Raw genomic sequence first — 20,333 nt, 5'->3', positions numbered from 1 at the left:
TAGAAGAATGACAAATAATCTCAATGAGACATTTAACACATCCTGAGGAAACTCTGACAGAGTAAATGCTGTAAGGATGTTTTCTCTTGTATGAGAAATTGAACTGGGATCACACTTTAAAAGTAATGGGTGTCCCATTTAAAATATGAAAGAGGAGAAATGTCTTTAGAACTGTTCTCAAAGAATGGTAGAAGCCAAGTCCCTGAAGACTTTGAAGACATTGGTAGATAGTCACAACAAATCTGATGCTGCCCCCAGTTCAGTTATGATCTTATTGAAATAGGCTTGAGGGGCCGAATGGCCTACTCCTCCTAGTTTGTAATTTTGTAAGTATGTTTACAGTTCTGGAGGGCTGATTCCCTCACAACAGCAATCAATGTAAGCAGAAGTTCAACTTGGGTCTATGAAAGCCAAGTCCAGAGAGCTTCTCGAGGAGTTTGATAGCTACAATTTGTTACTGTTATCAAATTTAAGGGCATTCCAAAAAATGTTTTTAAACTCACCTGCTATTTTTAAGCGATGTTGTAGATTTGTTAGTCACCAGTCGTAAAAGAATGGAGAATCAGCTGGCACAGTTTTGTTTTGCAAAGGATGCAAGTATGAACTGAGAAAAAAAACAAATGAGTGGGTTTGGAATGCACTACCTCAAAGTGTGATGGAGGCAGATTCAACTGAGGCATTTGAGAGCCAATAATTATTTGTATAGAAAGAATAAGCAGGATTCTGGAGAGAAGTTAGGAGTTGGACACAAAGTAAAAATGCTCAGACAGCCAATATAGACGCAAAGGGTTTTGTGCAGCCTGATAATTCTGGGATTCTCATCCCTCAGATCCTTAGATTCTGATTAAACATTTTCTTATTCCTTAGCCCCATGCCAATTGTTCTTCTATATAATTCGGATTTCCAGCACTTCTTGCCTTTTTCATTTTTGATATTTTGTGAGATACTGGTTTGCCTGAATGAAGGAAAACTGTCCAGTAATAGCCATCCCTTTTTGGGAATGGCAGTACTAGGTGACTAAGTAACGAAGTAGGATCTTTGGAAGTCCAAGATAGAGAAATGATGGAAGAATATATTCAGAGAATAACACATCACAGGGCATTGTACAATCCTTTGTACCTGGCTCAGCTTTCTAAAAGAGCTAGTGTACACCTGTATTCCCCATAGCCCTGTCAGTGATTATTTTCCAGTTTCATTTTTGTAAGTTACAGCTGAATCTGTTTCCACTGCACTTTCAGACAGTGTTCAACATTGCAACAAATCACTATGTAAAACAGTAAGTTCTTCTCATCATTGTCTACCTGATATTTTTACAATTTCTCTGAAATTTGTGTCCTCTACTTGCTGACTGTCCTGTCATTGGAAGTTTGTAGAATTGTACAAAGTTCCTAAAGCAGACTCCCCTAAAATGCTCTGTCCAAGAAATTCATTTGGCCTTCGGTGATTTGGGTGCATTAAACACCTATTTTCAGTTGTTAATGTTGTTTTAAAAACTGCCCCCAGTCAGTAAAACCCTTTATGTCATAATTACATTGCTTTTAAGTGATTTTATTTTTGTTAATTTAATCAGGGTAATGCCATGAAAGGTAATAGAAATGACAATTATGATCAATTCCTTTTTGCTGTAACAATTTGTAATACAGGAACTAGCACTTCACCACATTGTAACATTCAGCAGACAGGCAGTTGCAAGAATTTGCTATATTCGACCCCTCCAAAACATTAGTTGCATAAAATTTTGTGTTGGAATAAGAGCAGAGCTACTTGTATGGTTTTTAGAAGGTTTAGAAATAAATATATAATTTTAGAAATCGTGTAGAGGAGTTCCTGGTTCAAAATTAGTTGAAGAGGGCAAACAAAGACAGAAGCAAGCTCTAAGCAGAAATGAACTGTTAAACTATACTGCTGAAAAGTGAACTAAACTACACTTGGTCGATATAGCCGGGGACTCTTTCAAGAGCTGTTAGATGGCTCTATGCTGTTAGAACTCAAGAAAAAGGCAATTAATTGTTTAAGTTAGCGCCTAGAGAAGTACAGAAGTCATGTGTCACTAATAGTTCAGTACTGCTGTAATTGAAGGTGAAGGAAACCCAAAAGCATTATTACTTGGTGCAACTGAGCCAAATTAGAGCTCAGAAAACAAACTCAGTGACAATACTCAAGCAGCATCTGAGGAGCAGGCGAATCTATGTTTCAGGCATAAGCCCTTCATCAAGATTAGGTCAGAGAAAGTGAGGACTGCATATGAAGAACTTATGCCCGAAACATCGATTCTCCTACTCCTCAGATGCTGCCTAACTTGCTGTGTTTTTCCAGTTCCAAACTGTTGACTCTGATCTCCAGCATCTTCAGTCCTGACTTCCTCCTTAGTGACAATACTGCCTTGCTGAAGCATACTGTTTGTGCAAAGTTGGAGAAATGCTAGCATGCAATTTCCAAGCATCCGGGCAGTATAGTCTCAAGAAAACAAGATGAAACACCAGAACATGAACAATCATTGAAACAGTCCATGATGTTTTTTAATGGAATTTGAAGACAGATGTTTTAATGACAATGGACCCAGCACTGATTCTTGTGGCACACCACTGGTCACAAGCATCCAATCTGAAAAGCTACCATCCACCACACCCTCTGTCTTCTACCTTCGAGCTGGTCCTGGGGAGTGTTGCTGGACTGCAGGTTCATAGTTCCTTGAAAGTAGAGTCAGAAGTAGATAGAATAGTGAAGAAGGCATTTGATATGCTTTCCTTTATTGGTCAGAGCATTGAGTATAGGAGTTGGAAGGTCATGTTGCAGGCTCTACAGGACATTGTAGGATACAGTGTAGGATTGATAGGCTTCAGATTGGTTCCACAGGTCGGTGCAACATCAAGGGCCGAAGGGCCTGTACTGTGTTGTAATGTTCTATGTTCTATATTCTATTGGTTAGGACACCTTTGGAATGTTGTGTGCAGTTCTGGTCTCCGTCCTATTGAAAGATGTTGTGAAACTTGAAAGGTTTCAGAAAAGATTTACAAAGATGTTGCCAGGGTTGGAAGATTTGAGCCATAGGGAAAGGCTGAACAGGCTGGGACTGTTTTCCTTGGAGCGTCGGATACTGAGGGGTGACCTTATAAAGGTTTATAAAATCATGAGGGGCATAGACATGATTTTAGGGTAAATAGACAAAATCTTTTCCCTGGGGTGGGGGAGTCCAGAATTAGAGGGTATAGGTTTAGGGTGAGAGGGAAAGATATTAAAGAGACCTAAGGGGCAACTTTTTCATGCGTGTATAGAATAAGCTGCCAGAGGAAGTGGTAGAGGCTGAAGCCTGGGGCAGCTGCCGCCAAGGTGCGGTGGGGAAAGACCACCGTGTAATGTCTGCCTGCCTAAGAAGAACAGGGGGCCCACTCAGTAATTAGGCTCCGCCGATGTCTCAGCAGAATATCTGAATAGTCAATGTACAGATTTGTACATAGGAATGATTAATTCTGATCTCTGTATGTAAAGAATTGGAATGTATACATTGGAATGCATGGCATCACCAATTGTATAGATATCAAAATAATTTTATGAATAAAGTATATTTTTGAAATTTTAAGAAAATCTCGTCAGCATAGACGAGTTGGACCGAAAGGTCTGTCTCCGTGCTGTCCATCTCTCTGACTCTAATTTAGACTCTGGTGTGCAGTGGGGTTATTTTGAGCCAGAAGGCCTGGGTTCAAATCTCACTTGTTCCAGACATGTACAATAACGTATCTGAACAGGTTGATTAGACAATAGTTTTTTTTTTGCACAGCCTCTTATCTTCAGTTTTGTACTGTTACCTTCCCTCAAATAATCAAGATTTAAAGAGGCTATAATTGTGATTAGTCACTTAAAAGGTTTCTCTAGGTCCAGCTAAACTAATTCTGCAAAATCGCCTCTGCCTTTTGCTCGTCAGCTCGAGTATTTGCAATTCTAGACATCCTTCTAATATGTCTAACAGTCAGACGTGAAATTCTTTAGTGATGACGAGTGAGTGACCTTGCTTCTCTGGTTTTTGGTCTATCATTTCCTTGCTGTAGCTATGCATGCTGTTCCATTTGGACTCAAGTCTGTCTTTACATCGTCCTGTTGAGTTACAGATTAGATCAAATGTATGAATTTATTTGCACCAATATATGGGGTACCTTGTCTTATCTTCCCAGCTTTCTGTTCCTACCCTGCTTTGGGAAAGAAAATAGCTCATAGTTTGTTCTTGTAAATTTTAAATGTCGATTATTTATCTTGAATGCTGTACATTTGCTCCAATTATATTCTTATGCTACTGCATTCAGTAGTTTGACTATCAGGTCAGGTCTGTTGACTTGGAAGAGCATGAAGCCATTGTTGCTCCTTCCACTATTTTAAGATTATTAAAATCGTTGAGGATGTAATCTTGAACAGAACCCACCAAGCGGGTTTGGAATTTACACGCCAGTACAAGAAATGAACCTAGTTAGGAATGAAACAAATACAAGAGTGAGCATCCTGGATTTTGCAGACATTATAAATAAATTGAAATTCAAATTAACGTTTGAAAGTGGTCGTAAGAAACTTGACAATAATGTGATGGTAGGCCACAGTAGCAGTAATATAATGAAACCAGGAACTGGAGATCTGAAACAAACAAAATCAGAAATTGCTGGTTGAAGGGTCACTGGACTCAACAGTAACACTGTTTTCTCTTCACAGATCCTGCCCAGTTTGCCGAGTTTCTCTGGCAATTTTTGTTTTTATTTGTTACAATAACAGGAGTGTTTAATTAAAATCTTCAATTGCTTATCCACCATTGATTAATGCAGATTGGAAACCTTGCATAAAATATGATTTGTACAACAATTTACATCTGTCAAATGTAATACCACCTAAAGGATCTGCCAACCCTTTTGGGCCATGCATAATTTCAGAACTTATTTCACTGGAATTTGATCATTTTACTTGCCCTTTATAGGTGCATATTCTAGGCTAATTCTAGATACCATAGCAAATTCAGTGGTGTACCTGATCATAATGGCTCAGTGGTTAGCACTGCTGCTTCGCAGCGCCAGGGACCCAGGTTTGATTCCAGCCTCAGGTGACTGTCCGGGTGCTCCAGTTTTCTCCCACGGTCCAAAGATGTGCAGGTTAGGCAAATTGGCCACACTAAATTGTCCATAGTGTTCAAGGATGTGAAGACTAAGTGCATTAGTTAGGGGAAATGTCGAGTAATAGGGTAGGGGAATGGATCTTTGTGGGTTACTCTTTAGAGGGTTGGTGTGGATTTGTTAGACCAAATTACCTGTTTCCACACTGTAGAGATTCTATCATTATAAATTCTGCAGTATAGCAATGCTGTCTTACTTCATTTTACAAGCTTTTAAAGCGTTCAGTAAAGCAACATTGTATTACTTTTCTTCTAATACAGATTTCAAATCTGTATTATAGCAATACTATATTATTTTAGGTGAAAGTGAGACTGCAGATGCTGAAGATCAGAGTCAAAAGGTGTGGCGCTGGAAAAGCACAGCAGGTCAGGCACCATCCGAGGAACAGAAGAGTCAACATTTTGAGTATGAGCTCTTCATCAGGAATGTGAGGGGGTAGGGGCCCAATGGGGCTGAGAGATAAATGGGAGGGAGGTGGGGCTTGGGAGAAGGTAGCTAGGAATGCGGTAGGTGAATGAAGGTGGGGGGTGACAATGTAGGTTAGAGTGGTGGGTGGAGTGGATAGGTGGGAAAGAAGATGGACAGGTAGCACAGTTCAAGAGAGCGGTGCCAAGTTGGGGGTGTTAGATCATAGGATGAGGTGGAGGAAGGGAGATGAGGAAACTGGTGAAGTCGACATTGATTTTGTGTGGTTAGAGGGTCCCAAGGCGGAAGACGAGGCCTTCTTTCTCCAGGTGTCAGATGGCTAGGTTTGGGCAGTGGAGGAGGCCCAGGACTTGCATGACCTTGGCAAAGTGAGAGTGGGAGTTGAAGTGATCAGGCACAGGGCGATGGGGTTGCTTAGTGCGTATGTCCCACAGATGTTCTCTGAAATGTTCTGCAAGTTGGCAGCCTGCCTCCCCAGTGTAGAGACCACATCGCAGTAGATGAGGTGTTTGGATGTGCATGAAAATCTCTACCGGATGTGGAAGAATCTTTTGGGGCCTTGGATGGAGGGGAGGTGTGTGCGCAGGTTTTTTACTGTTGTGCTGGCAAGGGAAGGTGCTCGGAATGGTCGGTGGGTTGGTGGGAGTGGTGGGGGTGGGGGGGAGCGGGTGCATGGACCTAACAAGGACATCGTGGAGGGAATGGTCTCTGTGGAATGCTGATAGCGGTAGGGAGGGAAATATATGTCTGGTGGTGGGGTCTGACTGTAGGTAGTGGGAATGGCGGAGGATGATGCATTGCATCTGGAGGTTGGTGGGGTGGAAAATGAGGACTAGGAGTGTTCTTCCTTATTGCTATATTGTTGGGGTGGGGTTCAAAGGTGGAGGTGTGGGAAGTGGAGGAGATGGAGGGCATTGTTGACCACGTGGGAGGGAAAATTGCAGTCCTTGAAGTACGAGGTCATCTGGGATGTTCTGAAGTTGAATTGATCCTCCTGGAAGCAGATACAACAGAGGTAGAGAAATTGGGAGTAAGGGATAGCATTTTTATAGGAGGGGTGGGTGGGAAGACATGTAGTCCAGCTAGCTGTGGGATTCAAGGTCTACTTTGAAGTAGATGTCCCTGTTAAGTCAGTCGCCGGAAGTGGAGATGGAGAGGTCTAAGAAGGGGAGGGAAGTGTCCAAGATAGTCCAGGTGAACTTGAGGTCAGAATGGAAGGTGTTGGTGAAGTTGATGAACTGTTAAACTTCCTCCTGTGAGCACTATAATACTTTAAAATATCAAAGCTGTATTTGTGTACTACTTACTGTTTTTTTTCTGACTTTTTGTACTCAGAGTGAAAGCTTTTCCACATTTTGCAGCCAACACCTTTCATGCTTTATCACAGTCAATATGCACAGTTACCTGCCATTTATAAGCCAATACACAACAAAGTTTTCATGCTGTGGCATCAATAAGTCTTCTTGCAAAAGTTGCACTTTAAATTATTGATCTCTTATTCTTATCGCAGTTTTCCAACAGTTCTACTGTTTACACTGTTTCTTTATCTTTTAAGTTGACCTTTTGTAACATTAAATTTGCTCAACAACATTCCCACTTTTGCACCTGATTATAAATTAGATCCCTTAACTTGACTACAGTAGCCATACTTTATGCACTACACTTGTCTCTAAATAAGTTAGCTTTGGCAGCAATGCTGATTGTGAAAAGTAAGTATTCCTGATTTACCTTTTATCATTACAAACCCAGTTCTTAGAGAAAGTGAGGACTGCAGATGCTGGAGATCAGAGCTGAAAATGTGTTGCTGGAAAAGCGCAGCAGGTCAGGCAGCATCCAAGGAGCAGGAGAGTTGACATTTCGGGCATGAGCCCTTCTTCAGGACTTTCCTGAAGAAAGGCCCAGCACTGATCTTCCTTTTTACGCAGGGTCAAAGGGCCTATTTGATGAACAGTGGTAGTGTTTGAGCCACTAATGTATCTTAATAAGAAGAGCCACTTGTCGTAACAACATGTGGCTTTTGATTCTTTAGTTGAACTAACTAATATAACCTTTATCTATTGTTACCTAGCAGTACATTATCAGGAGGCAGTTATACCACATCTGTCTCCATCAGGATTTTGACCACGACTTCTTTTTCCCCCCACCTGAGACTGTATGATATTATCAGGTTAGTAGAGCTTGATGTAACATCAACCCTTTTCTGAAAAATCACTTTATACAATAATCTGTCCCTCCTCCACCTTGCCCCCACCTCCCCCAACCCCACTCACCCCCCAAATGACTGTGCATAGACCATTTGGGCAGTCTGGGGAGACAACATATTCCAATTGCAATGACAGACATGTGGTCGTGAGAGTTTCTCCAGCACCTTCTGCTTTTGTTTGCTATGGGATCACATCCATGGCCCCTCTTAGGTTAACATTCTTGTAGATTGTCATCAGGACCAAGCAACAGTTTGGTCCTTTCTATGGGGAGTGGGAGAGTCCGGAGATAGCAATGAGTCAAAAAGTCCCTCTAGCTGAGTAAAGAAGAATGAAACTTTAAACATGTGCCCCTCAAGTACAGGTAAGTCAGGCTACAGCTTGTACACATCTCTGCAGCTTGAACTTCTCATGTTTTCATGTCTGTCTCCTGCTTGTAAAAACAGTACCTGAACTATCTTCTCCACTGTTCCTCTGCTTTCATATAGGTCTACACTTATATAGATCTAATAGCGTCATAGAGTCATAAAGTAATACAGCAGGGAAACAGGCACTTCGGCCCCTAACTGGCCCAAGCTGACCATGGTGCCCACTCAGCTAGTTCCAATTGCCTGCATTTGGTCCATATCCCTCTAAACCCTTCCCATCCATGTACCTAGCCAAAAGACTTTTAAATATTGCTGTTGAACCTACCTTAACCATTTTCTCTGGCAGCCCATTCTGTATACATGCCACTCTCTGCATGAAAAAAAATTGCCCCTCAGGACCTTCTTAAATCTTTCCCCTCTCACCTTAAACCTATGCCCTCTAGTTTTCAATTCCCCATCCCTGAGAAAATGGTGAAGTTTATTAAAAAGTATTGTCTATCTAAACTTCAGGGAGAATAGCTCCTTTTAAGTAAAATTTTATAGCTTTCAATTTTGGATTTCCAGCTCAAAATTGGGCAGCAACAGTATTTGTTCTGCCATACCCTTCAGCGAGAATAAATATGATTTTCACAGCAATTGCCAGAAGTGAAATTTGTGCTATAAAACTGAGAAAGATCAGACAATCAAAAACACAGTTTTTATTCTTTCATTTTGTTTGCTACGTGTTCCTTTCGGTTCACCCATTTGGCAGCTCAGATTGCCAAGACAAACCCTATTTCCATAAAGTTTTAGCTGGTGAGAGGAATAATTCAAACTTCAAGATTTTGATTGATTTATTCATTTTGCACATTATAAAGATGCATATTATTTTTAATTCCAGGAGTCTGTGTGCAAATCTCGAAGGAAGGAACATATTCATCTGAATTGTCAAATCCCTAAGATTAAGATTGCAAAGAAAAATCAAATGTTGCAAAATTACAATTGTGCTTTGACTATATTTGTTTTACGTAATGTGTTTAATAGCTGCAACAAACTGGAAGCACTTAGAAGAAGGATATAAATCATTGAATACTAATGCATTTTTCCAAACAATCACTTTTCATGTTTAAGAGTTTGTGTTCTTGCCATGGTAAGTGCTCCTGATAAAATTCCATTTTTAGGGAACAGTTGACTTCTGGGACTGATGATGATTTTGTACTCAGCACAGATAGTGAAATCGCATGTTGCTGAGCAGTTGCCTGCAGAGAATGGACAACTTCTTTATGGATATGTCTGTGGTTGCAATCATATAACTAGTCATTCATTTTCACCATGTACAATCAAGGTTACAATCACTCTGCACATGTTCAAAGTTGTTACATGTTCAGACTCTTGAGAGTGTTTGTACTCTGACTGACTCTCCGCTGCTCAGTTCAGGCAATCATTTGGCAGTTTTATCAAACTGAAATCTGACTTACTGTCAATTCACTTGGATTTTGTTACTCATGTCTCAGTACTTTTGGTATCGGAAAAATAGTTTGTGTATGGCACAACATTAATTATTCAAGGGGATTACTTCCTATATCTTCAGTAGGTATATTTCTCCACTGAAGGATTGCTTTGTACAAGTTTATGCTGGATTTGCTGCACCTCTTTTGTGATCCTTTTGGTGATTTTCAAATTAGCCTCACGCTTTCTGTTTGACTTGGGATAGTATGAAAATGCTGTACAGTGCCAAATTTCCGAATCATTAATGAAATGGCTTCACTCACGAATTGAGGACAATTTTAATTTATTACAAGGTCTGGAGTAGTATATCTACTGCAGTGTGCTTTCAGACATTCTACAATCTCACTGGTAATCACTTAAGTCAAGTGGTCCATCTCACTAGTCAGAAATAACTGACCATGGTGATAAGATAACAGTCAAAAAGTATGGTGCTGGAAAAGCACAGCAGGTCAGGCAACATCTGAGGAGCAGGAGATTCGACATTTCAGGCATAAGCCCTTTATCAGGACTGTGGGGTGTGGGGAAAAGGGAGAAGAGATATAAATAGGGTACAGAAGAGTTTTGCCAAGGTGTTGCCTGGATTGGAGAGTATTACCTCCAAAAAGAGGTTGGACAAACTTGGAATGTGCAAGGTTTGTGAAGGTTGGTAGCTCAGGTTGAGGTTTAGGGTGTAGGTTTGCTCGCTGAGCTGTAAGTTTGATACCCAGACATTTCATTACCTGGCTAAGTAACATCATCAGTGGCGACCTCCAAGTGAAACGAAACTGTTGTCTCCTGCTTTCTATTTATATGTTTGTCCTGGATGGGGTTCCTGGGGTTTGTGGTGATGTCATTTCCTGTTGGTTTTCTGAGGGCTTGAGAGATGGTATCCAGATCTATATGTTTGTTTATGGCGTTGTGGTTGGAGTGCAAGGCCTCTAGGAATTCTCTGGCATGTCTTTGCTTAGCCTGTTCCAGGATAGATGGGACTTCACCTTCAACAGCATAATCTACAATCAAACCAATGGCACACCTATGGGATCTCCGCTATCAGGATTCATAGCAGAAGCAGTAATGCAAAGACTAGAACAAACAGCCCTACCAACCATCAAACTAAAAATCTGGGTCCACTACGTAGACGACACCTTTGTCATCACAAAACGAAACAAGATAGAAGAGACATTTAACATCATCAACAACATCCTCACAGGCATGAAGTTCACCAAGGAGGAAGAAACCGACAACAAAATCGCATTCTTGGACGTCACTGTTGAACGAACGGACAATGGAGAACTACAAACCAGCGGATACAGAAAACCGACAAACACTGACCAAATACTTAACTATACCAGCAACCATCCCAACACACACAAACGAAGCTGCATCAGAACACTATTCCAATGAGACACATCACACTGCAGTACGGACGAACTTCGGAAAACAAAGGAGAACAACCTATACAACATATTCAAGAAGAGCAGATACTCAAAAAATACAGTCCACAGATTCCTCAAGAACAAACCACGACAAGCAGAAAAACACAGCCAGAAACCCTAACCACCTTACCATATATCAAAGAAATTATAGAAATGACAGCCAGACTACTAAGACCCCTCGGAATCCTAGTAGCACACAAATCCACCAACACTCTCAAAAAACAATTAACAAACTTAAATGACCCAGTACGTCCCATGGACAAAACCAACGTCGTCTACAAAATTCCATGCAAGGACTGCCAGAAACACTATATAGGACAAATAGGAAGAAAGTTAGCCACCAGGATACACGAACACCAGCTAGCCACAAAAAGACACGACCCTCTCTCCCTCGTAGCCCTACATAAGGAGAAAAAAAAACACCGTTTCGACTGGGACAATACATCTATCCTGGGACATGCTAAGCAAAGACATGCCAGAGAATTCCGAGAGGCCTGGCACTCCAACCACAATGCCACAAACAAACACGTAGATCTAGATACCATCTATCAACCCCTCAGAAAACGAACAGGAAATGACATCACCACAAACCCCAGGAACTCCATCCAGGACAAACATATAAATAGAAAGCAGGAGACAACAGCTTTGCTTCACTTGGAGGTTGCCACTATGATGTTACTGAGCCAGGTAATGAAACGTCTGGGTATCAAACTTATAGCTCCGTGAGCAAACCTACACCCTAAACTTGGAATGTTTTTGCTAGAACATTGGAGGCTGAGGGGTGGACTTGACAGAAGTATATCAAATTATGAGAAGCATAGATAGAGTGGATAGTTAGATTTTTTTTTCCCAGAGTGGAAATGTCAAATACTAGAGGGCACAGGTTTAAGGTGACAGAGGGAAAATTTAAAGGACATGTACAAGGAAAAATGGTTGCACAAAAGTTGTAGGTGCCTGGAATGCCTCCCCAGCAGAGGTAATAGAAGCATTAACAATAGCAATGTTTAAGAGTCATTTAAACAGATATATGAACAGGCAGTGATTGGAGGTATACGTAGAGGCAAATGGGATTAGTTCATAATAGCATTGTGGTTGGCACAGCCACAGTGGCCATAGGGCCTGTTCCTGTTTTGCACTGTTCTGTATTCTGTGATTCTGTATGCTTTGTGAAAAATGCCACTCTGGGCTATCACTTTATCTCGGTATACCCAATACTGAGTGACAGAATATATCTACACTTGAAGAGATACGATTAACCAGGAACACTCAGCTTGTTTCAGTTCAGGAAAGGTCGTGTTTGACAAATTTTATCAATTTTGTTTTAAGTAGGTAAGCAGGAATGTTGATGAGAGTAATGCATTTAATGTGGTCTACATGGTCTTCAGCAAGGTTTTGATACATTATATGGTAGAAGAATGTTGGTGTGCACATTCATAGATCCCTGAATGTAGCAGGGAACTTTGATAAGGTGGTTAAGAAAGCATATGAGTTACTTTCTTTTATTAGCTAAGACATTAAATACAAGAGCAGGGAGGTGATACTAAAATTGTCTAGAGATTTGATTAGGCCACAGCTGGGATAATGTGTGCTGTTCTGATCACCACATAAGAAGGATCTGTTTGTACAATTCCCCTCTAGCTACTAACTGTTCCTTAAGAAATCAACATTCTAATGGTATGCTGTTCCAATAAAATACAAGCCCCACTTGTATGACAAAACAATTGAATTTAGTCTCTCAAACGTATAGCCAAAATACATATTCCAGAAGACTTAACATCTACTATCTAGAATTCCAAATATTCCTATTGCATTTGACTCCCAGTTTTGTATGTCCTCTAGAGTATCATTCCATTATGTAGTTTAGAACATGCCTTTGACTGATTTAATTTTTGGGTCACTTTTGTGAGTCACTTTCTATAGTGACTGCAAAGCCCATATCACACAAAATACCAACGTCTATCTGACTTCACATTAGTTTGATGTCTTCCTACTGCATTCACTATTTTAATAGTCACAAATCATTTATCTCTTTTCAATCTGACACTGGCAACCTTTTATACAAACATAGATCATTAGAATCACCAGCTGGCATCTCTTCAGATTTTTGTAATTATAACCTTGCTTTCACTTGGAAATGGTCCTATTCTTTTTCTACCATGTCCTCTTCAATACTTACATCCTGTCCACTGGCTTTGATCTTTGCTGGCTGTTCTGCAACTGTTTCAGCCTTTCTTTCAATATGTTGTCCAGCTTGGAATATCTCTCAGCATTGGCTGTTCTGCAACTATTTCAGCCTTTCTTTCAATATGTTGTTCAGCTTGGAATATGTCTCAGCATGTGCAAAACCTCGTCAATTTTACCCCAATATGTTCCAGCTGGTGATATACAACCCCAGAGCTTCTGCGTAAGTTAATCATTTTCTTGACAAGATGTTTGTATTCTCACAGCAAAATCGCTTGTTCACAGAAGATTCTTATCTCAGTCAAGATTATCTTCCAATTGGCCAAATTCACAGGTACCAGCTAAATTTATCATATTCTGATAAATAGTCTTCCTGTCCCCCAGAACACTAGTATTAAACACATACCATTAATTAGTAACATTCAAAGTATGTCGTCAAAACCTCAGCTGTCTGAGCTCTCTGCTATTCTTTTGAGGGCTCGTCTATAATATAGCTTTTATCCCAGCACTGATACCAGGGTTACTATTTTATTTGCTCAGTCGTTTTATTTCATAGTTTTATCATTGAGTGTGGCAAAAAATCCAATTCTCTCGAATCTCCTTTCATTTCCACAGCAGCAGGAATTGCAAATTCACAGCCATTCTGACTCACCCAATACTTCAAAGATGCAAACTTCAGTTTTAATGTTTCCTTTTCTTTTTAGAGGTGTGGACTCCCTAACAGCACTGAAAATCCATACTATTTTATCTGGACACTGTTAATACCATGCTTCATGTAATGTGCTTAATGGTTACCAGAAGTGGTAGTGAAAATATTTACAGCAGAGGTAGAAGTCACATAGCAACAGAAAGCCACTGAATACACTATGCACAAATGCATTTCTCCAATCAATATTCTCATCCAAAGGTGAATTTAATGAGTTAGATGAAGATTTAATGAGAAGACAAAGTACAAAAGAGCTTTATTGCTAAATGTGTACCAAATATAATTGTAAATGCATCTCCACACTGTGTCAATTAGCCTTTATAAGACAAACTCTAATTTGTCGAATTCCCTGGAAACACTATAAATTCATATCTCTTTGTTTACAAAGGAAAGTTTTTTTTATTTATTATGCATTAAGAAAATAGTCATACTAAGAATTAGGTGGGGATTCAGTGACCTGATGTCAAATTAGGATAATGTGCCCAGGTTGAATGTCACATTTGAACCTGGTCATTTTCGTTAGAGCATGGATATTTCTGGTGCTGCATCATTGGTGTTATTTTAGTGCCTTAAAACATGATTGGAGAATTGCAACTGGCATGGCCTCAAGGTTCAGGGTGATCTCTAATAATGCCCTTCCAGAATGTTCTGCTGTCTTGTAAATATCAGTGTCAGCAGAAACAGCCAGTGTGAAACTAGTGCTACTGATGTGAAAACTGTGATCGAGCTGCTCCACAAAGCCTGCAGAGTTTAGAATTCAGCTTTCGCTGTGAAGAATTCATATTGCTTTATTACCACTTTGACTTATATTTGTACATCACTGTTAACTTAGAAAATAATTCCAAGACACTTTATTTCTGAAACAAAATGCCAAGCGAACAAAGCCTTGATCAAAGACACATGCTTTGAGGTTACTATAAGATGAAAAGGAGATGAAAATGCAAAGAATTCATCATAAGATCTAAGTAAGTGGAGATATGGTATCCATTGGTTGGACATATGAAGGTTCAAGTTGCTCAAAAGGCCAGAATAAAAGCAACAGAGAATTCAGTGTTTTGAATTGTATCACGAAAAAAAAAATCTTCTCTGAGGTAGGGAGGGGTAAGACAGCGGAGCTCTTTAAAGATGGGAGTGAGAACTGGTGTTTTCGGGCCACTTTGTGCAATGAAGGGCTTATTTGCTGAGTGTTGCTGTCGAATTTTTGTTGTTTATTTTCAAATTAAACAAGTAAAAATGCCAAATTTCATGCAGAACATGTCCAGTCCTTCACTTGAATTTCAGTTTCAGGTTCTTTGTTTTTAACAATTTGATTTGATAATTACTATACTTTAATACCTTGCCTCTCATGTCTGTGTTGGTAATAATCAACTGGGAGAAAGTGAGGACTACACATGCTGGAGATCAGAGTCAAAAAGTGTGGTGCTGGAAAGATGAAGAGCTTATGCTCGAAACATCAATTCTCCTGCTCCTCAGGTGTTGCCTGACTGGCTATGCTTTTTCAGAACCACACCTTTTGACCTTGTGTTGGTAATACAGCTCACAGTGTTAAATCCTCTGTTAATTCTACAATTGGCTAACACTTAGCTGTCAATAGTTTCCATGATGTTAGTCAATAATGAAGACACGTCTTAAATTTCCAAGAGGTTTATTGTACTATTGTTTTATTTTATTTTCAGTTTAAGGCATGTGATGAGAAACAAGGTGCTTTATCTGTGTCTGCCATTAATCCTTATTCCCCTTTCGGAACTACAGTGTAGGGCATTCATTAATGAAGTTTTAATGATGTTAGGTGGAGTTTGAATGACAGCTTGTTATATCAAATCGGATTGTGTACCAAGGCTCAGACTGGCAGATTTTCAAAGCTGCTCTGGCCAAGTGCTGCAGTCTGATGCTGTTTCCAGCATTGTGACTGATTTAGAGAGGAGTTAATTCAAGACAGGATCCTGAGATAAAAACAGAGCACACAAATTCTAAAAATCTCAAATAGAAACCTAAATTGACTCCAGGACGGTCATCATATAAAAGTAAGAGGATAACCAGGCTAATATTTGTGGTGGTGTTCGTGAAGGGGATGAATTTGTTACATTTTCCACTAAGTTTTAGGTAACTTGCAATAGAACCAGAATTAAATGAGTTTTATTTTTGACTCGGTGTGTTGTTAGAGACTGGACCATGCTGTCTGAAAGCATGGTGGAAGCAGATTCAATTGGAACTTTAAAAAGAGAACTGGATATTTTAATATTTTTCGCAATATTCATTGGATGTGGGCATCATCTGGCCAGACTAGAATTTTTTTCCCTATCCCTAATTTCCTAGAGCGGTAATTAACAATCAACCACATTGCAGTTGATAGTGTTTACATGGTCATCATTAAGCTATCCAGGTTTGTATTGCATTCAGTTTTCATCATCTGTCATGATGGAATTCAAACCAGGGACCCTAGAACATTATCCCAGAATACTCGTCTAGTGACCCTATCATGACACCATCACCTCTCCCTAGGAAGAGAAAGAATTTGGAGGAAAGAGCAAGAGAGTGAGACAAATTAAATAGTTCATTCAAAGAACCAGCAAAAGCATGGAGGTCACAGCAGGTCAGGCATGAGAGAAAGCAAGCTAACATTTCTAGTCTAAAAGACTCTTCATCAGAGCTGAAATTAAGAGCCATGGCAAACTGGGTGCTATAAATCTTATTTGACAAAATGCTTTATCTGTTTGTCTGGATAAATTTGATAGTGAGCTGAATTCTGTAGAATTGGATGAGAGCATGAAAATATGAAAAAATTGAATGTGTGGAAGAAGAATGGAAATATTAACTGTGGACAATTTCCTGCAGTGCTCGACAGACTGTGGTCGTGGAATTCACCTAAGGACAGTGAACTGCACCAGTCCACAAAGCAAGTGTGATCTCGCAACTAAACCCAGTGAGGAGGAGGAGTGCGAGGACCACACAAACTGCTACAAGTGGCGGACAGGAGAATGGTCAAAGGTATGTGATTTTATTCCGATATGTTCTTGCATCTGTGTGGCAACTGTCCCCAGAAAAGAAACCTCACACACATGAACAGCTCAGCATGATTTTGTATGCAATACATGTGCACAATTGTATGCATTGTGGATAATTAGATTAGATTAGACTTACAGTGTGGAAACAGGCCCTTCGGCCCAACAAGTCCACACCGACCCGCCGAAGCGCAACCCACCCATACCCCTACATTTACCCCTTACCTAACACTACGGGCAATTTAGCTTGGCCAATTCACCTGACCCGCACATCTTTGTGACTGTGGGAGGAAACCGGAGCACCCGGAGGAAACCCACGCAGACACGGGGAGAATGTGCAAACTCCACACAGTCAGTAGCCTGAGTCGGGAATTGAACCCGGGTCTACAGGCGCTGTGAGGCAGCAGTGCTAACCACTGTGCCACCCTGCCGCCCAACTTGGGTAATTCAGGGCAATTGTTTTGTATAAAAATGGGGATGTTTAGGATAGAAATAAAATATTGCACCAATGCATCTCCTGGCTTGCTGCAGTCATGTGACTATTACTGGGAGACACTCACCACAGGCAATAATCTTGTGGCCAGTTCGATAAAGACACAGTATAAACCAGACTGTTGTTGTGCAAGCTATAACGTAATCTCTAAGAATTGTTCAGCATTTTTGATAAAGTTCTGAAGAAAAATCAAATGAGCACAAGACATTAATCCTGTTTCTCTCTATACAGATACTGCCAAACCTGCTGAATTTCTTCAGCAATTTCTGCCTCTACTTCGATTTTAAACATTATGCATTTTAGAGAAAGTTCAAAGATCTCTGGGGGGAGATCTTGGATTTGTATTTAAATTCAGGTTATTATTCCTGAACATTTTACAATGCATGTCTCAAAGAATATCCACCCCTCTTCCAAAAGGCAACATCTGTTATTTGAAGCTATGAAGCATGAAGAAATTAAATCTACAAAGAAACAAAAATATTGCCTCATGGAAAGTCTTTCGGGAACTCAAGGCAGTAATTTAGACAATATAATTCAAAAGGGGTGCAGAAGGTACAGCCATAAAGGTCTGAGGGAAGTTGATGAATGTGGAGTGGGGTTAATTTCCAAAATGAACTAAGATAATTACTGTTAGAGCAGCAGTTTTAACAATGCCAGTTGAGGAATCATGCACTGGGAACTTTTACATCTACCTGAGGGAACAGACTCATACAAATACAAATATTATTATTCTAATGCAAATAATGATGCTCTGACATCACTCATCCCCCTCCCCGATCTCAGTCTATCTGTTCCTGAAAACTCCATTCTTGCTTTTCTAAACGCCAACTATTCAAAAGCACGGTTAGCCTATTTTCCAACTTCCACCCTCCATAAACTTAAAGTCACCTAAATTTCTGCTGTCCTCCCGTCAGTAAGTCCTGTTCACACATTGCCTTTGTGCTCAGAGCACTGGCAACACCTCAAACGTTAAATTCTGATCCTGATATTCAGAGGCCTTTATGACCTTGTTCTGTGCTATCTCTGTAACCTCTTCCAGGCCTATAATCTTCTGGGATGTTAACGTTTCATCAGTTCTGGATTCTCTTCCAAGACAATTAATCCACATCTTGAAGCCTTTCCTTCCATTCTGTAATCCATCCCTCAGGACCCTCTTTTTACCCCTTGGGTGTGTCTCCACTTCAAACATTTGCAACAAAAGGTATTTTCTGTGTGTTGCAGAGAATTCTCCAGAACAAGTAGCTTGGGGGAAGGTGAGGTCACAACATTTTAAAAATTTTTACTCAGAAGCACCAGTCCAGTCCAAGGCTTCATATAAACATGTTTGGATGTTAGTGAGAAACTTACTCATCGACTTCAAGGATTTTTTTGTTGCAGCATTAGGGTACGGGTTGCAGGTAACTCACATTTTTGAGAAACTTCACTGAGATGTTTGCAAATTATTTTTAGCTTTTCTCCGCCATTAACATGCGCAGCATGAATTTCTCATGGTTTGAATTTGAACAGTTCAGGTTGGTGTTTAAACTTGCCATTAGGGATTTTCCATTTTTATTATTTTCTCCACTTGCCACCTCCTGGTGGATGAAAATTCCACCCTTTTTCCCTCATCTTCCAGAATGCATCCAGCAGTAATTTCATTCAACTTAGATGCCATTCTGCATCTATATCCACTATCCATTTAGAAGACCTCCAACTTCTCTTTTATGGCTTGTTGCTTGACATACTGCTGAGACTGTATGGGTTGGTCTTTCCCAGTTACGTAACATGGAAACATAATGGAGTTGAGACACTGAGCTGTTATATTGATTTCTGGAGGTAACCCACACATATAGATAAGGGAAAACCAATGGATGTGGTGTCTAACAAAAACAGCCTCAAGTCCCTCAGCCTCTCCTGATAAGATCTTCCCTCCATACCAGGCAGTATCCTAGTAAATCTCCTCTGAACCCTTTCCAAAGCTTCACATCCTTCCTAAAATGTGGTGACCAGAACTGCATGCAACACTCTTATTGCAGCTGCACTGGAGTTTTGTACAGCTGTAACATTACCTCCGAAATTCAGTCCCTCTACCAATAAAAATCAATACACCAAATGCCTTTCTTAACAACCCAGTCAACCTGGGTGGCAACTTTCAGGGATCTATACACATCAACACCAAGATCTCTCTGCTTATCTACACTACCATATCTTACCATTAACCCAGTACTCTGTATTCCTGTTGCTCCTTCCAAAGTGAGTTAACTCACACTTTTCCACATTAAACTCCATTTGCCACCTCTCAGCCCAGCTCTGCAGCTTATCTATATTCCCCTGTAACCTGCAATACCCTTTGGAAATATCCACAACTCCACCAACTTTCGTATCATCCTCAAATTTTCTAGCCCATCCTTCTACGCCCTCATTCAGGTCACTTTTAAAAGCGACAAACAGCAGTGGCTCCAAAATAGATCCTGTGGTACACCACTAGTAACTGAACTCCATGATGAACATCTCCAGTCAATCGCTCCCTCTGCCTTCTTTCAGCTAGCCAATTTCACCCTCAAACCCATGCCTCTTTATTTTTTGTAATAGCTTACCATGGAGAACCTTATCAAACACTTTACTAAAATCCATAAGCACCACATCAACAGCTTTACCCTCATCCACCTGTTTGGGCACCTTCTCAAAGAACTCAATAAGGTTAATGAGGCTCAACCTACCCTTCACAAAACCGTTTTGACTATCCCTAATCAAATTATTCCTCTTATAACCTTTTCCAACACTTTACCCACAACCGAAGTAAGGCTCACTGGTCTATAATTACCAGGGTTGTCTCCACTCACCTCTTTGAACAAGGGGACAACATTTGCTATCCTCCAGTCTTCTGGCAGTATTCTTGTAGATGATGAAGATGTAAAGATCAAAGC

General features: G+C 40.3%; 1 protein-coding gene across 2 annotated transcripts in view; it reads left to right on the top strand.

The window, feature by feature from the left end:
• adamts17 (ADAM metallopeptidase with thrombospondin type 1 motif, 17) overlaps positions 1-20,333 on the top strand; it is a 692,427-nt gene that overhangs the window by 602,201 nt on the left and 69,893 nt on the right. For both annotated transcript variants that reach the window (XM_060853375.1, XM_060853373.1), the window contains one exon: positions 16,768-16,920. In XM_060853375.1, the coding sequence (XP_060709358.1) occupies positions 16,768-16,920 (153 nt within the window). The remainder of the gene's footprint in view (positions 1-16,767; positions 16,921-20,333) is intronic.

The sequence above is a fragment of the Hemiscyllium ocellatum genome, chromosome 39, assembly GCF_020745735.1.
Source record: "Hemiscyllium ocellatum isolate sHemOce1 chromosome 39, sHemOce1.pat.X.cur, whole genome shotgun sequence".
Lineage (NCBI taxonomy): Eukaryota > Metazoa > Chordata > Chondrichthyes > Orectolobiformes > Hemiscylliidae > Hemiscyllium > Hemiscyllium ocellatum.
The sequence above is the reverse complement of the archived record's forward strand: the minus strand, read 5'-3'. Positions and strand labels throughout refer to the sequence as shown.